Source organism: Microcaecilia unicolor, chromosome 14 (genome assembly GCF_901765095.1).
Source record: "Microcaecilia unicolor chromosome 14, aMicUni1.1, whole genome shotgun sequence".
In the NCBI taxonomy this organism is placed as follows: domain Eukaryota; kingdom Metazoa; phylum Chordata; class Amphibia; order Gymnophiona; family Siphonopidae; genus Microcaecilia; species Microcaecilia unicolor.
The window spans coordinates 33,582,383-33,601,588 of NC_044044.1; the positions used below are offsets into that span (position 1 = coordinate 33,582,383).

General features: G+C 45.1%; 2 protein-coding genes across 3 annotated transcripts in view; one reads left to right on the forward strand and one right to left on the reverse strand.

The window, feature by feature from the left end:
• The window catches only part of LOC115457681 (alpha-2-macroglobulin-like protein 1), a 44,127-nt gene extending 30,300 nt beyond the window's left edge, over nucleotides 1-13,827 (reverse strand). For both annotated transcript variants that reach the window (XM_030187221.1, XM_030187219.1), the window contains exons 1-8: nucleotides 13,685-13,827; nucleotides 9,927-10,110; nucleotides 7,693-7,861; nucleotides 7,429-7,481; nucleotides 5,731-5,751; nucleotides 4,464-4,623; nucleotides 1,440-1,524; nucleotides 315-414 (exon numbers count right to left, since the gene is read on the reverse strand). In XM_030187221.1, the coding sequence (XP_030043081.1) occupies nucleotides 315-414; nucleotides 1,440-1,524; nucleotides 4,464-4,623; nucleotides 5,731-5,751; nucleotides 7,429-7,481; nucleotides 7,693-7,861; nucleotides 9,927-10,110; nucleotides 13,685-13,812 (900 nt within the window). In that variant the 5' untranslated portion in view covers nucleotides 13,813-13,827. The remainder of the gene's footprint in view (nucleotides 1-314; nucleotides 415-1,439; nucleotides 1,525-4,463; nucleotides 4,624-5,730; nucleotides 5,752-7,428; nucleotides 7,482-7,692; nucleotides 7,862-9,926; nucleotides 10,111-13,684) is intronic.
• FOXJ2 (forkhead box J2) overlaps nucleotides 1-19,206 on the forward strand; it is a 584,760-nt gene that overhangs the window by 28,089 nt on the left and 537,465 nt on the right. The gene's annotated exons all lie outside the window — the stretch shown is intronic.

The window sequence follows — 19,206 nt, forward strand, 5'->3', positions numbered from 1 at the left end:
TTTTGGAAACAGGATGCTGGGCTTGATGGACCTTCAGTCTGTCCCAGTATGGCAACTCTTATGCTCCTATGTAAATCTTTGAAAATGAGCCCCTATATTTCCCTTTCCCCAGGATATGATCTGACCTGACCTGTAGGATATTATGTTCCCCTTCCCATTTGGGATATTATAATCTCCTTTCCCCAGGATATGATATTTTATCTCCCAAGATCTTGGTCATTCTCAGCCCTGAACTGTTGCTTCAGGATATGACCCCTCAGTTCTGGACATTTAACTGCCAGAGATTTATCTTCCGAAGTTTACAGATATCATACCTGGCCTTTGAGTTCTTCGCACAGGTCCACACCCTGTCCAAGCCGTTTGCGGCACAGAGTAGATTGAATGGTTCCTTGGACGGGCTTCCCATATGTGTACCTATTTAGTGAAATAAATCAGAAGACTGATGCGGGCTTGGGCGTGTCTGGTGCTGAGCAGTAAATGTACGACCTAAACGTACAAGAGCGAAGAACTCTTGCAAGGTAGCGTCTTCTAATACCTTCTGCTCCAGGAACTAACATCTGGCAACTTCCAGAAGGGACATATTTCGCAGAAAAAAAATCAAACCCCTCACAGACAGAATGTGTCGTGGGACCTTTGCTCGCTCTCTGTATTGAATTCTTTGATTCATGGGATGAATTGGTCAAGACTAGAGGTCCTATGCAGTAAAACTGTTCTGTAAAGGTTTTATCATGTTACATGGCCAAATGTGTACATTATATGGGCATATATGTGCTGTGCAAGCCTGTGTACCTCAGACATGATTTGCTCCTTATCCAGTGATACAGGTCCTAATTGTGTCATTCAGTGGCAGTTATACAGGTAGGAGAACTCAGGCATCCATCCATCCTACATGTGAGGATCCTCTCTCTGGGCTGATAACACTGGCTTCCAGGTGGGGGGGGGGGAGGGGAGGGTTCCTTATCGGCTGAAAGGGAGAAAGGGGGCATCTGGAGAGATGTCTCTGGGGCCAGAAACTTCATAATGGGGTGCCCTGATATAATAATAATAATAAAACTTTATTTATAACCCGCTATATCTCAACAATCTAAGCAGGGAACATAAAATATATACATAATAAAATCCAGGTTAACAAAAATAATTAAATAATAAAAACAAAATCATAAATTGTAATAACTAATACAAACTTACATAAAACAGTGAGATAAAAAATATAACATAAATCGCAATTTTAAAAAATGAGATTTTAACATTCATCTAATGATCCATATGCAGAAATAAACATGTCGGTCTTTAGATCCTTCTTAAACTGAGTGATTTCCTGCACACAATGAAGTTCCATGGGCAGTTCATTCCACAATGCGGGGCCTTTGGCATTGTAGAAGATTACAGGTCTTCTATATTTTATATCAATCTCTCAGCTTCCACTCCCCAGCACTCACCTGCCACATACTTTGAAGTTAATGATGTTATCCAGACAGGAAACGACCTTGGGGAGCTGAATAACAACTTCAAACTTTGGCAGCACTAATTGTGTAAAAAAAAGTACAGAACAATTATACTTCGCCTGCTGCTTTCCCATCTCCCCTCCCTGATCATATCTTGTGCGTATTGAATATCCAGCATTCACTGTCCCCAGTGGTATCTGTTTCTCTGCTCACAGCTTAAAGTAGATCGGGAATTTGTACTATGCTCCCTCTTAAGAAGGAATGTAAGAAATATAAGCTGCCTTCTAAAGTTTGGTCTGTAGTTGGCGCTGTCTTCACATACTTACGCACTCATAGTTTATATATCTATTGTAAACTGCTTACTTGCTTTTTTTTTGCGATGGGTGATAAATCGAATAACAATTGAATTATAAAGTGGATAAGTAGTATTGTGAAAAGGAAATGAAGGATAAGAGGTGAGGGATAAACAGAAGGGATTAAATTACACAAAAAATAAATTCACCTGAACAGGCGGTTATCGATGATAGGCAAATCAAATTATCCAGGACTAAAATAATGTGAAAACAGAGCTCAGAAATAACACCATGCATATTTCAAACAGAGAGGCACCTATCTCAATCATCACACCAATGGGAGTTATTCATATCAAAGTCTTTCCTTGGTATAAAGTGTTCACAGCATAGAATGTTTATATAGCAGGGGGCAAAAATATACAATGTAACCAAGAATCTTCATAAAGTTACTTAGCTTCTCAACGATGTAGCAATCCAACTTCAAGGCACAAAGATGGATGTCCATATATGATATCACTGATAATAGAAAATGCCGGGCAGTTACCAAGAGAAGACTTTTATATGAGTAACTCCCGTTGGTGTGATGATTGAGATAAGGGTTCCTATATGAAATTAAGTGACATCATCTTCACAGATTTAATTAGGAATGAGCTGAAAGGGAAAAAGGGCCGGCGTTGCTGCTAGTCGGCAAGGAGAAAGACAAAGACACCAGTAAATGGAAAAGATGGTGTTTGAAAATGCCTGGGAGAAGTAAAGACTTTTCAGGGACATGTTACATTTTGGAAAGAGGGGTGAAATCTCTTGCCGAACGGGGAGTATCCAGAGCGTGGGAGCGAGTGCTCTCTAAAGCAAGAAGTCCTTGTTGAGTCTTATCTGATCTTCCGATGGGTGGGGATGGCTAGCAAAGGTTTTGGAATGATCGCAGAGGTGAGTAGGGACTCAATAAATCAGGCAAAAATAATGGGACACCAACATGATGAACCTGATCAAATGTTATTGAGAGTTTACGAGTCCTGGAAGCTATTGGAAGCCAGTGTTCACTATGTAATAGAGATGTGACGTGCTCAGACTTCTTTTTACTCAAAAGGTAGTTTAAAAGAGGTTTTCGGTAGTAGCTGAAGTCATTGGACATGGGTGGAAGACAAACCCTGGTATAGAAAATTGCAGTAGTCTAATTTAGGATCCAGATATGTAAAAACTCTCTCTCTCTCTCTCTCTCTCTCTCTCTTTCCAATACCAATACAGCTTTTGCTACCCATTACATCCCCTAAAAGGGTTCGAAGGGTTCAACACAGCTTACAAAGTCAGTGCATTAACATTATAAAAACTGCACCATCAAAATAACGTTACAAAGCCAATAATGAATATCAACACATTACCCCCACCCCATTTACAAAGCTATGCTAGCAGCTGCCATGCACTAATGCCAACACAGTGCATTCACTTTGAAAGGGGGAGGGTAGATAAAATCAAAAACAGTGGCGTTCCTAGGGGGGGCAGAGGGAGCATGGAACGAGCGAAGCCAACAGGCGCGCGGCACCCCCCTAGCAGGTAAAAATGCACCCTTTCGCTGGGGGGGGGGGGGGGGTGCTGCACTGGCGATCCGCCCCGGGTGTCAGCCACCCTAGGAACGCCACTGCTTATAATACAAGGCAGAAAATTCCAAAATAATACAGCAGCCTGAGAAAATAAAGCAGTCAACTGTCTAGTAAAACAAACTCCTTTAGAAGAAGGAAGTTGGAGCAACATTAAATTCTGTAAACATAAAGAAAATGGCAGAAAAGAGAGAGAAACAAGCTTAATTAACATTAATCTCACTCTCCTTTTCCCCTCCCCATCTTTCTATTTCTTGATCTGTGAATGATTATTGGAGCTGCTGGCTCTAATCCCCACTGGGACACATCTCCTCCCAGATCCTGGCTCTGTTGGTTCTAATCCCCACTGGGACACGTTCTTCTCCCAGATCCTGGTTCTGTTGGTTCTAATCCCCACTGGGACACGTTCTCCTCCCAGATCCTGGTTCTGTTGGTTCTAATCCCCACTGGACACGTTCTCCTCCCAGATCCTGGCTCTGTTGGTTCTAATCCCCACTGGGACACGTTCTCCTCCCAGATCCTGGCTCTGTTGGTTCTAATCCCTTCTGGGACACGTTCTCCTCCCAGATCCTGGCTCTGTTGGTTCTAATCCCCACTGGGACACGTTCTCCTCCCAGATCCTGGTTCTGTTGGTTCTAATCCCCACTGGGACACGTTCTCCTCCCAGATCCTGGCTCTGTTGGTTCTAATCCCCACTGGGACATGTTCTCCTCCCAGATCCTGGTTCTGTTGGCTCTAATCCCAACTGGGACACATCTCCTCCCAGATCCTGGCTCTGTTGGTTCTAATCCCCACTGAGACACGTTCTCCTCCCAGATCCTGGTTCTGTTGGTTCTAATCCCCACTGGGACACGTTCTCCTCCCAGATCCTGGCTCTGTTGGTTCTAATCCCCACTGGGACACGTTCTCCTCCCAGATCCTGGCTCTGTTGGCTCTAATCCCCAGTGGGACACGTTCTCCTCCCAGATCCTGGCTCTGTTGGCTCTAATCCCCACTGGGACACGTTCTCCTCCCAGATCCTGGTTCTGTTGGTTCTAATCCCCACTGGGACACGTTCTCCTCCCAGATCCTGGCTGTGTTGGCTTTAAAAGTATATCCACTGGAGGCTCAGCAACCTCCAGATCACTCACCATACTCTTCCACATCAAATGTCTGGGTGGCTCCGGCTTCCTTTAAACTGATGGTGTACCTGCCAAACGTAGGCTCAGAGGACAGAGGGAAGGACAGATCCACAATCCCTTGCCTTGGAGTCACGTTAGTCCACTGGCCAATTCGGTTTTGCTTTGGATCCTAATAGGCACAAAGACACACATGGACATGGTAGCACTTCAACAACACTCCACAGGGGCCTGAAACCTGGCTCAGATGTAGGAGGAACTGGCAGCAAAAAGAACCAAACCTGCCAGATTTACTGTGTGAACTGTTCTTCCTGCCAGGACTAAAGAAGGCAAAACATTTTCACCTTCTTCTAATTTCCCAAGTCACTCACAGGATTTCTCATATTACTCTGAGTTTTTAAAAATGTTTTGTTGTTGTTGTTGCTGTTTCAGGGGCAACTTCGTCAATATTATTATCACTCTTAAAACATTTATGTTTCACCTATCTCAGAATTTCTAAGTGAATCACTCCAAATACTCATAATAATAATAATAATTTCACTTAAATGATGTCACAAACTTTAAAACCTGTACAAAAATACTCCTCCCTTATTTTCAATAGTCCATATTATTGGGTAAAAGTACGTACAATCGATGATGCGGAAAAACCAACAATTTCAGGGTCAAAATGGCATGAGAAATAACTTGATTTAAATCACCTATTAATACAGCAATGGTTTTCCTTATTGTTCTAAATAGATCTGTACTTAAAATTTCTTTGAAAAACCCTCTATAGGGGCTTTGAAACTCACTCTTTCAAAATGTATAGGATTTCAATCTCCTCCAGAATTTGTATCTGTTTGTTACTACATTTGGATTTCAAGGTTCTTTGCTGGTATTTTACTTTCTTCTGTATTGATCTTGCTTTAGTTTCAGATTCTGTGTGGTACGTTTAGGTATAGTTTTGTTACACTGAGTTAGTAGCTTAACAGTAAATGTTACTGTTTTTGTGGTATTTACTTATTATCTTTGATTCTGTCTGGTTCTATTCCCTATTTTTCTCTATATCACCTGGAGCAGGGGAGACATGATTAAAACTTGTGATGCATAAATGAAACATGTCTCACTCTAAGCACAGTTGGGAGGGGGCCACAGCTTTGAAGCAAATGTCTCTCAATGGTGGATTATTTTATGCAAATGAGATGTCAAAGACTAGGGAAGTGAAACTAAACATCTCCAATCCCATATCTACCATGCTCTGATAAAGCTACATTACCCAATTTATTGGGCTAATGCTTACCTGGAGCTCCACCAGTGGGTGCTGCAAGACAAAGAGAAATCCTTCAGAACAGTGCCGAGATCCGCATAATAACTTCCAAAGAAAGATCAATCAGATTCAACCAGCCCTTTCCCCTGGAGAACTGGATTCTGCTCAGGCTCTAATAATGTCTGATGACAATTTAACCAAAGTTTTTTTTCCATTCAAAAACATTCTCTCTACTCATTCAGTTCTCACACTGAGGCGGCCATCTTGTTTACCACCGATGACAATGACACATCCTGCTTCTCCCCCACCCCCAGCCTAAATTTATGTTTGATGTTCCTGTCTAGTCTACAGACATCCTTCCTGTCTCATCAGCTCGTAACGTTGGGGTCATCTTCGACTCCTCCCTCTCCTTCTCTGCACATATTCAGTAGACTGCTAAAACCTGTCGTTTCTTTCTCTATAATATCATCAAAATTCGCCCTTTCCTTTCTGAGCACACTACCAGAACCCTCATCCACACTCTTATCACCTCTCGCTTAGACTATTGCAACTTGCTTCTCACAGGTCTCCCACTTAGCCATCTCTCTCCTCTTCAATCTGTTCAAAATTCTGCTGCACAACTAATATTCTGCCAGGGTCGTTATGCTCATATTAGCCCTCTCCTCAAGTCACTTCACTGGCTTCCTATCCGTTTCCGCATACAGTTCAAACTCCTCTTATTGACCTATTAAGTGCATTCACTCTGCAGCTCCTCAGTAGCTCTGCACTCTCATCTCTCCCTACATTCCTCTCCGGGGACTCCGTTCACTGGGTAAATCTCTCTTAGCTGCACCCTTCTTCTCCACTGCTAACTCAAGACTCCGTTTCTTTTATCTTGCTGCACCATATGCCTGGAACAGACTTCCTGAGCCGGTACGTCAAGCTCCATCTCTGACCGTCTTCAAATCTAAGCTAAAAGCCCACCTTTTTGATGCTGCTTTTAACTCCTAACCCTTATTCACTTGTTCAGAACCCTTATTTTATCATCCTCACTTTAATATTCCCTTATAAGCTCTGTCGAGCAGGGACTGTCTTCTTCATGTTGAAGTGTACAGCGCTGCGTACGTCTAGTAGCGCTATAGAAATGATAAGTATTAGTAGTAAAGGAAAATCAAAGGCACCAATTTTACCAGTGCTGAGGTGCAATGTGCAATTGTTTCCAGAAAACAAAATGGCTGCCAGACCAAACCTGAAATACAAGATTAAATCCTGTAAAATAGCAAGTCTGGGCTCCTTTACTGACCACATATGATCCCGTTGTGAGCAGGAGGCAGGTCTCCTCTGCACAACACACAGGATCACAGTCTGACAATGAGATAGGTCGCATTCACACAGTGCTTAGGGATAAAATCTGAGCACAAAACAGACCTCCTGAGAAGAGGGTAGCCTAGATCATTAAACTGTCAGGAAGAAGTGTTAGACCGTTTCATTTCAAGACACAATGGGGAGGGCAATTCTATTCTATTACCAACCAGATAAGAGATGAGGATAAGAATCAGACATGTGTGGTGGATTTTTAGATAAGATGCATCATCTCCCTGGCGTAAACTCCAGCAAGCATTCAGAAGCCTGATTGACTATGACATTCCATTGCAGAATATATGCCCTGTATCAAAGCTTCCTGGTCATGCTACATCCTCTTTCTCCAGCCCACCCCTATGCCCTTACCAGCACAAATCCACGTAAGCTCACCTCAGTGTTGCTGGCAATAAAGTTCTTATCCAATGCGACTATCCGGAATTTCACTGAAAAGGGAAACCAAGAAAAAGAGCATTGTTAATGGGCAAAACACGTATGATGCTATTAAGGACCCCCTGGGAAACTAGACAGGCACCAAGACAAGACTCACAAGGTAATGGCCATAAAATTAAAAAGCAAGCCTGGCAAGGGTCAGTTCAGTCTTAAACACATATTTCCTAAGGGTGAGACACAATCAGTCTCTTCTAAGGTCCCCACCTATGTCTTCTGGCTTGTAAATGGGTTTGTCTGTCTGGATGAAGATTCTACTTTGCTTCTGACGGATCAGGACCTGTTTCGTCTCTGTGACAGCAGCATCTCCCTCACTATGAATCTTCACCTGGAATTTACTCACGTCCTCTGTTTTGCCCTTTCTGGGAGCCGGGACCTGTGCAGGAAACAGGATCAAGTAGCTTCCTGTTTACAATATCTACATGCAGCATACCCAACGATTATATAACTTTGTAAGTCTATGTGTTTTGAAAACGAGCCTCTACACTTATGTACTCAAAGTGTGGTAGAATATTTAAAAAAAAATAAATCAAAAATCATCTTAAAATACAAATATAATACTTATAACTTTTAATCCATCTCTCTCTCTCAATACCCATCTATTACCTCTCTATCCATCCCTCTGTCTCTACACAAATCTCTCTCTCTTCGTTTCTATCTACCCCTCTGTCTCTGTGCCTTTCTGTCCACCTGTCTATCCATCTACCTCTCTACCCACCTCAATATCTATGCTACCTTTCTACCCATCCTATGCACCTATCACCTCTCTACCTCTGTACATCTATCCACTCCACTTCTGTACCCATCTTTACACCTCTGCAACTCATATGCATCTTTCATGCGTACATGTTCAGAATACTAGCATTCTTGCACAGATATTTGCATATATACCTGTAAATACTAGTGTGACATGTAGCTTACAGAATAATAAGTGACATAGAGGCATATTTTCAAAGCACTTTGGGAGGCTAAGTTCCATAGGTGTCTATGGAACTTTGGGAGGCTAAGTGCTTTGAAAATGAGCCTGATAGTGCAGAAGGCGGGGCTTCCTCTCTCACTTGGAAGGTGATATAGCTCAAAGGATGAGGCTTCCTATCTCACCAGAAAGGTGATGTAGTGCAGAGGGCGGAGCTTCCTCTCACAAGAAAGGTGATGTAGTACAGAGGGCGGGGCTTCCTCTCACAAGAAAGGTGATGTAGTACAGAGGGAAGGGCTTCCTCTCACAAGAAAGGTTTTGTAGTGCAGAGGGCGGGGCTTCCTCTCTCACCAGAAAGGTGTAGTGCAGAGGACGGAGCTTCCTCTCACAAGAAAGGTGATGTAGTACAGAGGGAAGGGCTTCCTCTCACAAGAAAGGTTTTGTAGTGCAGAGGGCGGGGCTTCCTCTCTCACCAGAAAGGTGTAGTGCAGAGGACGGAGCTTCCTCTCACAAGAAAGGTGATGTAGTACAGAGGGAAGGGCTTCCTCTCACAAGAAAGGTTTTGTAGTGCAGAGGGTGAGACTTCCGCTCTCACCTGAAAGGTGATGTAGTGTAGAGGGCGGGGCTTCCTCTCTCACCTGAAAGGTGATGTAATGCAGAGGGCGGGGTTTCCTCTCACAAGAAAGGTGATGTAGTGTAGAGGGCAGGGCTTCCTCTCTCACCAGAAAGGTGATATAGTGCAGAGGGCTCAGCTTCCTCTCACAAGAAAGGTGATATAGTACAGAGGGAAGGGCTTCCTCTCACAAGAAAGGTTTTGTAGTGCAGAGGGTGAGACTTCCGCTCTCACCTGAAAGGTGATGTAGTGTAGAGGGCAGGGCTTCCTCTCTCACCTGAAAGGTGATGTAATGCAGAGGGCGGGGTTTCCTCTCACAAGAAAGGTGATGTAGTGTAGAGGGCAGGGCTTCCTCTCTCACCAGAAAGGTGATATAGTGCAGAGGGCTCAGCTTCCTCTCACAAGAAAGGTGATATAGTACAGAGGGCAGGGTTTCCTCTCTCACCTGAAAGGTGATGTAGTGCAGAGGGTGGGGCTTTCTCTCTCACCTGAAAGGTGATGTAGTGCAGAGGGCGGGGCTTCCTCCCTCACCTGAAAGGTGATGTAGTGTAGAGGACGGGGCTTTCTCTCTCACCTGAAAGGTGATGTAATGCAGAGGGCGTGGCTTCCTCTCACAAGAAAGGTGGTGGTGCAGAGGGCGGGGCTTCCTCTCTCACCTGAAAGGTGATGTAGTGCAGAGGGCGGGGCTTTCTCTCTCACCTGAAAGGTGATGTAGTGCAGAGGGCGGGGCTTTCTCTCTCACCTGAAAGGTGATGTAGTGCAGAGGGTGGGGCTTCCTCCCTCACCTGAAAGGTGATGTAGTGTAGAGGGCGGGGCTTCCTCCCTCACCTGAAAGGTGATGTAGTGTAGAGGGTGGGGCTTCCTCTCACCAGAAAGGTTATGTAATACAGAAGGCGGGGCTTCCTCTCTCACCTGGAAGTTGACACATTGAAAGGGTACAGGCTCCTTTATTTTCTTGCTCAGCAGACTAGTCTTCTTTGAGCCCTGCAGCAGAGTGATGTCCAGATCTCTGGTCCCCTGGAAGCTGCTGATATGAACGCAGGCTGTCTGTTCAGATGGGTATTCCAGCACTGCAGGAAGTACTGTCACATAGTTCCTGTGGGGAAATTGAAGGATATGATTGTGCTCCTATGTCAGCCCCTCTATTGCTCCCCATTTCCACGCCTGTTATTAATGCCTCCATAATTTGGGAATGATACCTGTGTACTTACAATCCTAAAATCAGTAGACAGTGGTAGTTCTTTAATAGGTTAGGTGAGGGACACGGGGGAAAGGGGTGGCGTTCAAGTTAAGTGGAGATATTGCAGCTGTGAAGGCAGGATTGGACATACTGGTCCTTATCGGCCATCATTTGCTATGACAGAGGCCCCAAATCAAGGTACCATCAGCATCAAAAACCAGAAACAGCTGTCTGTTAGCTTTAACATTACTAATGATCGTACTGGACATCATGCAGTCTTCATCCCTTCCGATCACTATACAACCTTGTATTTGTTATCAACCGGCTGGGCAAACGCCTTTGACGGTACTATGTAAGCCACATTGAGCCTGCAAATAGGTGGGGAAATGTGGGGTACAAATCCAACAAATAGAAATTGACAACAGTCTCTTATTTATCTATTTCTTTTAAGGCCGGTATCATTTTGGAATTTGTTATTACCTTTAGAAGTTTGAATGATGAGAAATTATTTACTTTTTAGGAAGTCATTGAAGGCCTTTTTACTTCAGAAATATTTTAATGCATTATCTTGAGTTTTGCGGTCCTTTAGCTTTGATGTGTATTGTACCTAGAAATATCTGAACATATGGTTCATTCTTAGTCTTTTGTTCTGTGACCAGCTTTGAACTATCAGGGTATTAGCGGGATACAAGTCCAGTGTAAAGTAAAGCCTGATATTGAGTTGTCAGAGTGACCAGAATAAGTTAAACACCACCTGCAGAGTTGAACTATTTCATAAATTCACCTCTACTCTCTGCTTATGGGCAAAGGGAACCCCAAGAAAATCCAGTTGCATGAGAGGGCAAGGGAAGGAGAGCCCTGTATGGTATTTATTGCAAAATTGGTAAGGAGTGTCCAGAGCAGATCTTGCACCTTTCACAATTCACCACCAGAGGTCACCCATTCTTACTTTTGTTGATCACCTGCCAGGAGAGTCTGAGGTATGGCTCCCTGCCTGCTCTCCCCTCCCCAGTTCAAGCCATATCTTTCTGTCTGTGCCTCTCCCCTCCCCTCCCCTCCCTCCAGCTTGATGAAGCCTGATCATAACAAGGTCTAAGCAAATGCCAAGTCCTGTGAAGCCAGCTTTGTGGGTGCTGAGCACCCCCAATATCAAGCAAGCTCTTTCATGTGTATCCAGAGAAGGTTGATTTGCATTGTGTTCGGCACATCCAATCATTTTGAAATGTTGGTGCCTATGGCTATGGGAAGCCCATTCTTTGAATCTTCAGATAATCAAGTGTATTCCTAGTACTTCAGCCATTGTAATTCTGTCAGGAAGAGGGTCTGAGGTTTTACTATTCAGGATCTGCTCTTTATTTAAAAAAAAAAAAAAAAAAAAAGCAGCAGCAAGATTACTTTCTCTAAAATTATTGATATTTTGAATTTTGAACACCACACACACACTGATCCCAGCCTGAGAAAACAGCAGGTCTCCTTTAACACAAGACTTTCACTGATTCCAGCCAGAAGAAAAAGCAGGTATCCTTTAACCTGCATAGACTGATTTCAGCCAAAACAAAAGAACAGATCTTTCTTATTGTAGATGAGAAGTAGAATAGACTACACAGACAGAAGGAGGGAAAGACAGACAGAGGAAGAGAAGGAGGGAAAGACAGACAGAGGACGAGAAGGAGAGAAAGACAGACAGAGGAAGAGGAGGAGAGAAAGACAGAGGAAGAGAAGGAGGGAAAGACAGACAGAGGACGAGAAGGAGAGAAAGACAGACAGAGGAAGAGGAGGAGAGAAAGACAGAGGAAGAGAAGGAGGGAAAGAGACAGAGGAAGAGAAGGAGGGAAAGAGACAGAGGACGAGAAGGAGGGAAAGACAGACAGAGGAAGAGGAGGAGAGAAAGACAGAGGAAGAGAAGGAGGGAAAGACAGACAGAGGACGAGAAGGAGAGAAAGACAGACAGAGGAAGAGGAGGAGAGAAAGACAGAGGAAGAGAAGGAGGGAAAGAGACAGAGGACGAGAAGGAGAGAAAGACAGAGGAAGAGGAGGAGAGAAAGACAGACAGAGGAAGAGAAAGAGAGAAAGACAGACAGAGGACGAGAAGGAGAGAAAGACAGACAGAGGAAGAGGAGGAGAGAAAGACAGACAGAGGAAGAGAAAGAGAGAGAGAAAGACAGACAGAGGACGAGAAGGAGAGAAAGACAGAGGAAGAGAAGGAGGGAAAGACAGACAGAGGACGAGAAGGAGAGAAAGACAGACAGAGGAAGAGGAGGAGAGAAAGACAGAGGAAGAAAAGGAGGGAAAGAGACAGAGGAAGAGAAGGAGGGAAAGAGACAGAGGACGAGAAGGAGAGAAAGACAGAGGAAGAGGAGGAGAGAAAGACAGACAGAGGACGAGAAGGAGAGAAAGACAGAGGAAGAGAAGGAGGGAAAGACAGACAGAGGACGAGAAGGAGAGAAAGACAGACAGAGGAAGAGGAGGAGAGAAAGACAGAGGAAGAGAAGGAGGGAAAGAGACAGAGGGAGAGAAGGAGGGAAAGAGACAGAGGACCGAGAAAGGAGAGAAAGAATGAGGAAGAGGAGGAGAGAAAGACAGACAGAGGAAAGAGAAAGAGGAGAAAAGACAAGAGGAAGGAGGGCATGTGGAGAGGAAAGAGACAGGGAGATGAAGAGAAGGAAGGGAAAGACAGACAGAGGAAAGAGAAAGATAGAAAAGACAGACAGAGGACGAGAAGGAGAGAAAGACAGAGGTAAAGAGAAGGAGGTAAAGTGAGACGAGGAAGAGAAGAGAGGGAAAGGAGACAGAGGACGAGAAGGAAGAGAAGGACAGAGGAAGAGAAAGAGAGAAAGACAGACAGGAGGAAGAAAGAGGAGAAAGACCAACCTGAGGAAAAGATAAGAGGCTGAGGGAAAGACAGGACAGGAGGACGAGAAGGAGAGAAAGACAGACAGAGGAAGAGGAGGAGAGAAAGACAGAGGAAGAGAAGGAGGGAAAGAGACAGAGGAAGAGAAGGAGGGAAAGAGACAGAGGACGAGAAGGAGGGAAAGAGACAGAGGAAGAGGAGGAGGGAAAGAGACAGAGGAAGAGAAGGAGGGAAAGAGACAGAGGACGAGAAGGAGGGAAAGACAGACAGAGGACGAGAAGGAGAGAAAGACAGAGGAAGAGGAGGAGAGAAAGACAGACAGAGGAAGAGAAAGAGAGAGAAAGACAGACAGAGGACGAGAAGGAGAGAAAGACAGAGGAAGAGAAGGAGGGAAAGACAGACAGAGGAAGAGAAGGAGGGAAAGACAGACAGAGGACGAGAAGGAGAGAAAGACAGAGGAAGAGAAGGAGGGAAAGACAGACAGAGGACGAGAAGGAGAGAAAGACAGACAGAGGAAGAGGAGGAGAGAAAGACAGAGGAAGAGAAGGAGGGAAAGAGACAGAGGAAGAGAAGAAGGGAAAGAGACAGAGGAAGAGAAGGAGGGAAAGACAGACATGGAGATGTTCTCTGGTCTCTCACAGCTGGGTGGGCTCTCCAACAGCTGGTCCAAGGAGCAGGGAACACAAGAGGGCTCCGATCCACATTGTGTCCCTGAAAGGATTTGGCTGAGTCCTGTATCCCTGTCCTCCCGAGTAAACCCTGGTCATTGTGCCTGTCAGTATTTATAGACTCGGGTGAGTCACTCCTTCTTCTATTCCAGGTCAGCTCATCACCCTTCCGCTGTCTGTCCCCACTCCCTCCTCTTCCTCTTGCACACATCATCCACTTTTCGACAACAGAGAGAAGCTGGTGAACTTGCTCTTCTGATATCTGTAGCCCTTGTACAACTTGTCTCTGCCCTTAATAGAATTTCAGTACATAAGTAAGTACATAAGTAATGCCACACTGGGAAAAGACCAAGGGTCCATCGAGCCCAGCAGCCAATCCAGGCCAAGGGCACCTGGCAAGCTTTCCAAACGTACAAACATTCTATACATGTTATTCCTGGAATTGTGGATTTTTCCCAAGTAAAACACTGCTGAACTTTCCTGGACTTGTCTTCAATATTTGGCCTCCTTCACGCTGTCTGCACTAAATAATATATATTCCATTCTCCTAGGCTGAAAATGCTCTCCTATAGCTTAGAGAGATTTTTTAAAAATCTCTTTGAGCATGTGTGGTACTGTTACTCCCAACCCTCCAACTGGGCAAGCCCATGTAACTCCCCTTCCTTCCTCAGATTCCACCTAACGATCAGATTTTCCTACAGTTCTCCGCCATTTAAAAAAAAAAAGAGAGAAAATAACTCTCACCGGACTGAAGACACGCCTGATAAGGTGGGCTTCAAGAAGTGACCCAGCTATAAGAAGAATATCAACACACAGGATCCATACAATCTGTGTGTCTGCAGCCTGGGGCTGAGCACGAGGACCAGCCCTGCTTGCACCGTGCCCATATGTCTCCATGCACACTCTCCGAGAACATCTGGAACAGAGAGGTGGGCCCGGAACACTCTGCCACATGTCTGACTTCAGCAAGTCTCCACAACCTGCAGGGTTCAGGACTGGAGTCCTCCAACATGCCGAGGCTCCACAGCATTGCCAAGCCTTCCTCCCCCACACAAAGCACCCGAACTGGTCAGGAGCCCCCCCCCCTCCACCGTCCTGGCTGTACAGGCAATTATTCCTGCTCTGCCCCCAAGCCTTACACTCTGCCTGGCCACTTCCACAGCACTTCCAGTCCTTCCTCCTCGGGTCCCAGAGGTCGGCCATGATGGGCGTCGGGTCTGGCCTATCATGCAGCCTCTCATTGCTGGCACACTCTGTCTAGCCACACCCCAAGACATCGCAACCGGAAGGAAAATCAGTGTGGGCATGAGCCCTGCTCCCCAGTCTCTGGGCAGGACAGAAGGGGAAGTCAGCTGGGAAGTGGCAGACATGCATCCTCCGAGCATGACAGTGGTGCGAGACTGCCAAGAAGCTGCTCACACACTGCACATACAGGGACAGCAGCAAGAACTCAGATGACCCAAGCCCGGATACCATGACAGATCAAGGAGCCACCAGGGATACAGACATAGAAGCCCATACAATGGAGGACAGAAGACCTCTTGATCCACCTCTATTCACAGGCACCGTAGACACCGGGAGAACCCATCACCTCAACAGCTTCTCAGGTTCCTCACATCATCACAGTCCCAGCTACCCCTCCATCAACTCATCTTCTGTCTCTCTGCCAAACCAGAAGTGGCCTACCAGCCACAGTCCCAATCATCTGGTGAGCCACATCTGCTACTTGGCGGAATGCAGGACCTCCTCACAATCCCACCAACAGATGCAGCCCTTAGTGGAGCCACACATCAAAATCAACAATTGGTGCAGCTTCTAGCCCAGTTCCTCACCTAACAACAAGCTGTACCACAACACCCCCCCCCCCCCCCAAGATCAACAATGATTCTGAACCTGGGTTCCTGGATGACTACAACTCAGATGATTCATGCCTCTCTTTGCCCCAGCCTCACCGAGGAACTGAACCAACACCTACAGAGGCCAACCTCAAACCCCTCCTTGCCCCTCAACTGGAAGACCGGACCTACCAAAACCTTACCACCCTCCTTCATCTCCCAGCAGCCAACAGGGGTTACTCCAATGCCTGGATACCCCCAAGCACTCCATAGCAATCCTGGTGCACAAGATGCTCCTGGACTGCAAGGACAAGGTATGGTACACCCCTCTCACTGGCCTACCAGCATCCAACAGGCTGGGTGTGAAGTGCCAGGTGCACTCAGCACCAGGTTGTGATAAGAACCAACTGCCTCACAAGTTTATTGTGGTTGACTCTGCTCTCAAAAGACACAAGACATCCCATACTACCTCCAAAGTGCCCCTGGAGAAGGACTCCAAAACCTTGGAATCTGTGGGGACCTTTCAGAGCATCATGTTCAACTGTCGCATCGCTGCCCACCAGTTCCAGATGCTCCTATATCACAAGGCCATATTAAACACTCCAGTTCACCATCAAGATGGTTCAAGATGACCTCACCAACCCTATCCATGACCTAGAAGAATGTAGCAAACACATCTTCAGATCTGCCTTGAATGCCTTTGAAACCACGGAAGTCTTGCGAGGCCACCATTGGAAGTCTTGGCAGTTATTTTAAAAAAGCAGAGAGAAGAGGATCAGCACCGCAGAACTGGGCAGGAAAGAATGGGGATCTTTCCTGCCCCGAAGAAGCCATTAGACCACCAGGCTGCCTGAAGCTATGTGCCGGGAGGGCACCCAGGGTCAGAGGGGAGGTGAATGGATGGAGTCGGGAAGGTAAAAGGGTGAGTCTGTTTCCCCTTCCTTGTGCTGCCGTCATCACTGTACTCTCAAAGCGATCGAACCCTATGAGTTGCTGCATCCACGTTGTCGTTCTTTATTGTTGGTGGCTTGGTCCTATGACATGTTGCATCACTTCTTTCTGGCTTCACAACTAGATTCAGAAAGGACCAACTGTTTGGAGAACAGAAACTCAGGAAGTGCAGTGGACTCTGAGCAAATCACTCTAGCCTCCATTGTCCCAGGTAAAGAATAAGTACCTGTATATACTATGTAAACCGCCTTGAATGTAGTTGCAAAAACCATAGAAAGGCGGTATATCAAGTCCCATTTCCCTTTCACTATTTGAGATTCTACATGGAATGTTGCTAGTGGAGGAGTAGCCTGGTGGTTAGTGCAGTGGACGTTGATCCTGGGGAACTGGGTTTGAGTCCTACTTCAGTTCCTTGTGACTCTGAGCAAGTCACTTAACCCTCCATTGCCCCAGGTACAAATAAAAGCCAGTTTGAATGTAGTTGTGAAAAACACAGAAAGGCAGTATATATTTCCGTTCTCTATTTGAGTTTCTACATGGAATGTTGCTACTATTTGAGATTCTGTTCCTACTATTTGAGATTCTACGTAGAATGTTTCCAGTGGAGGAGTAGCCTAGTTGTTAGTGCAGTGGGGGATCCTGGGGTTCGAGTCCCACTGCAGCTCCTTGTAACTCTGGGCAAGTCACTCCATTGCCCCAGGTACAAATAAGGGGAAGTCGCTTGACCCTTCATTGCCCCAGGTACAAATAAGGGGAAGTCGCTTAACCCTTCATTGCCCCAGGTACAAATAAGTACCTGTGTATATACTATGTCATCCGCTTTGAATGAAGTTGCAAAATCCACAGAAAGTCCCATTCCCTTTTCATGTCTACTGTCTTAAAATCTCATCTTTTACTCATTCTGTTCAGAATGGAAGAAAGGGGGCATTAAAGCTATCAAGAAATGCCTGACATTATGGAACTTGTTCCCTGGAGAGGCCCATCTCACAGGGGAACTTGTGAAAGAAAACTTGGCTCTTCCAAAAATTTGCTGATTTCACCATGGCTGATTACTGTTTAAATAGACTTCTGTTTGATTATTTGCGTTATCTAATCGGAAAGATTCCTCTGTGAATACCTGTACTCGGGGCCCACAGTGAATTTCATATGCTTGTTATTATGTTTAATGCATTTTTTTTTTTTTAAATTCTGGGCTTCGCTTCCCCTCTGATTTATTTTTAGGTAAGGCTCGTTTTGAGGTTGTCTTTGAAATCTATAAGGCTGTGATTGGGAGGAGGGGGGGGGGGTAAGATTTAACCATTTACTTATTAAATGAAATATACCCAAATTCTCTCTTGACTCTTAATTGTAAGCTCAGTGGAGAAGGGACCATCCTTTTCATTTATTTTTTGGCCTCCTGTGTACCACATTTCTAGCGATACAGGAGATCCCACAGCAGGGCAAATACCACCTTCCGAAATCAGGTAAGATCCACATCTTTGACCTCCTCTTGAAGGCAGGAGACTAAGCCTCTGTCCAAATTTCCAAAGGAATCCTATCGCAGAATGTAACTCCACCAATACATTAGAAAATTGGTGTCATATGGAGGAAGCCTGGAATCTGGACTGAAGCAGTCAAAGTCTTATTAAGACTTGAAATACAGCTACATTATAATTTATTTATTTATTTATTTGGTTCACTTGTATCCCACATTTTCCCAGCTTATGTGGGCTCAATGTGGCTAACATGGTTACTAGAAAATCACATAATGCAACTGGATAAAATTCTTCCAAGTAAAGAATTGACAAATTTAAATACAGAAGTAGCTAAAATAAGAGAATACAGATGGGAATACAGGAGCAACGAAAGGGAAGCTGACAGAAGGTAAAAAGAGGGTAAACAAGCAAAAGGGAAAGAAATATACAACCAGATACACCACACATTCATAGCTAAATAAGCAGTTAAATCCTGCCTTTGCCTTTACCGGAAGCCACTGCTTGACGTGCATGGTCCATTCAGTGCTCCCCCTCTATATTTTGAAACCATTTCAGGTTCTCTGTGATCTTGGCAAGGAGAAGACACATCACTGTAATTGTGTCACTGATTTAAACACATTAACATGCCTCACAGAGTGCAAGATAAGATACAGACATTTAAATACCTCAGCGGCGTTAACGTACAGGAGGTGAGCCTTTTTCAAATGAAGGAAAAGTCTGGAATGAGAAGGCATAAGGATGAAGTTAAGAAGAATTAGGCTTAGGAGGGATCTAAGAAAATTCTCTTTCACGGAAAGGGTGGTGGATGCGTGGAACGGCCTCCCGGTGGAAGTGGTGGCGACCAGGACTGTGTCTGAATTTAAGAAAGCATAGGACAGGCACGTGGGATCTCTTAGGGGGAGGAGGAGATAGTGGATGGGCCATATGGCTCTTATCAGCCGTCATGTTTCTCTTTCATCCTACAGATGAGATGTGGCTTTCCAGGCAAGGCAGGGGTCCAGGTCTACCCAAAAGATTTTGGTCTCAGATCTACCTGTATCTTGAGCCCTGGGGGAATCTGCAGTGATGCAAGATTGATGTTACCACATTTCAAGATCTCAGATTTACCATCATGCAAAATCATTTTATTAGTCAATAAACCATTTGATTTCTAAAAGACAGTTATTCAGCTGCGATTTCTGCCTAGGGAGAAGCATTAGATCTCATCTGCACAACTAAGACTTCAAATCCAA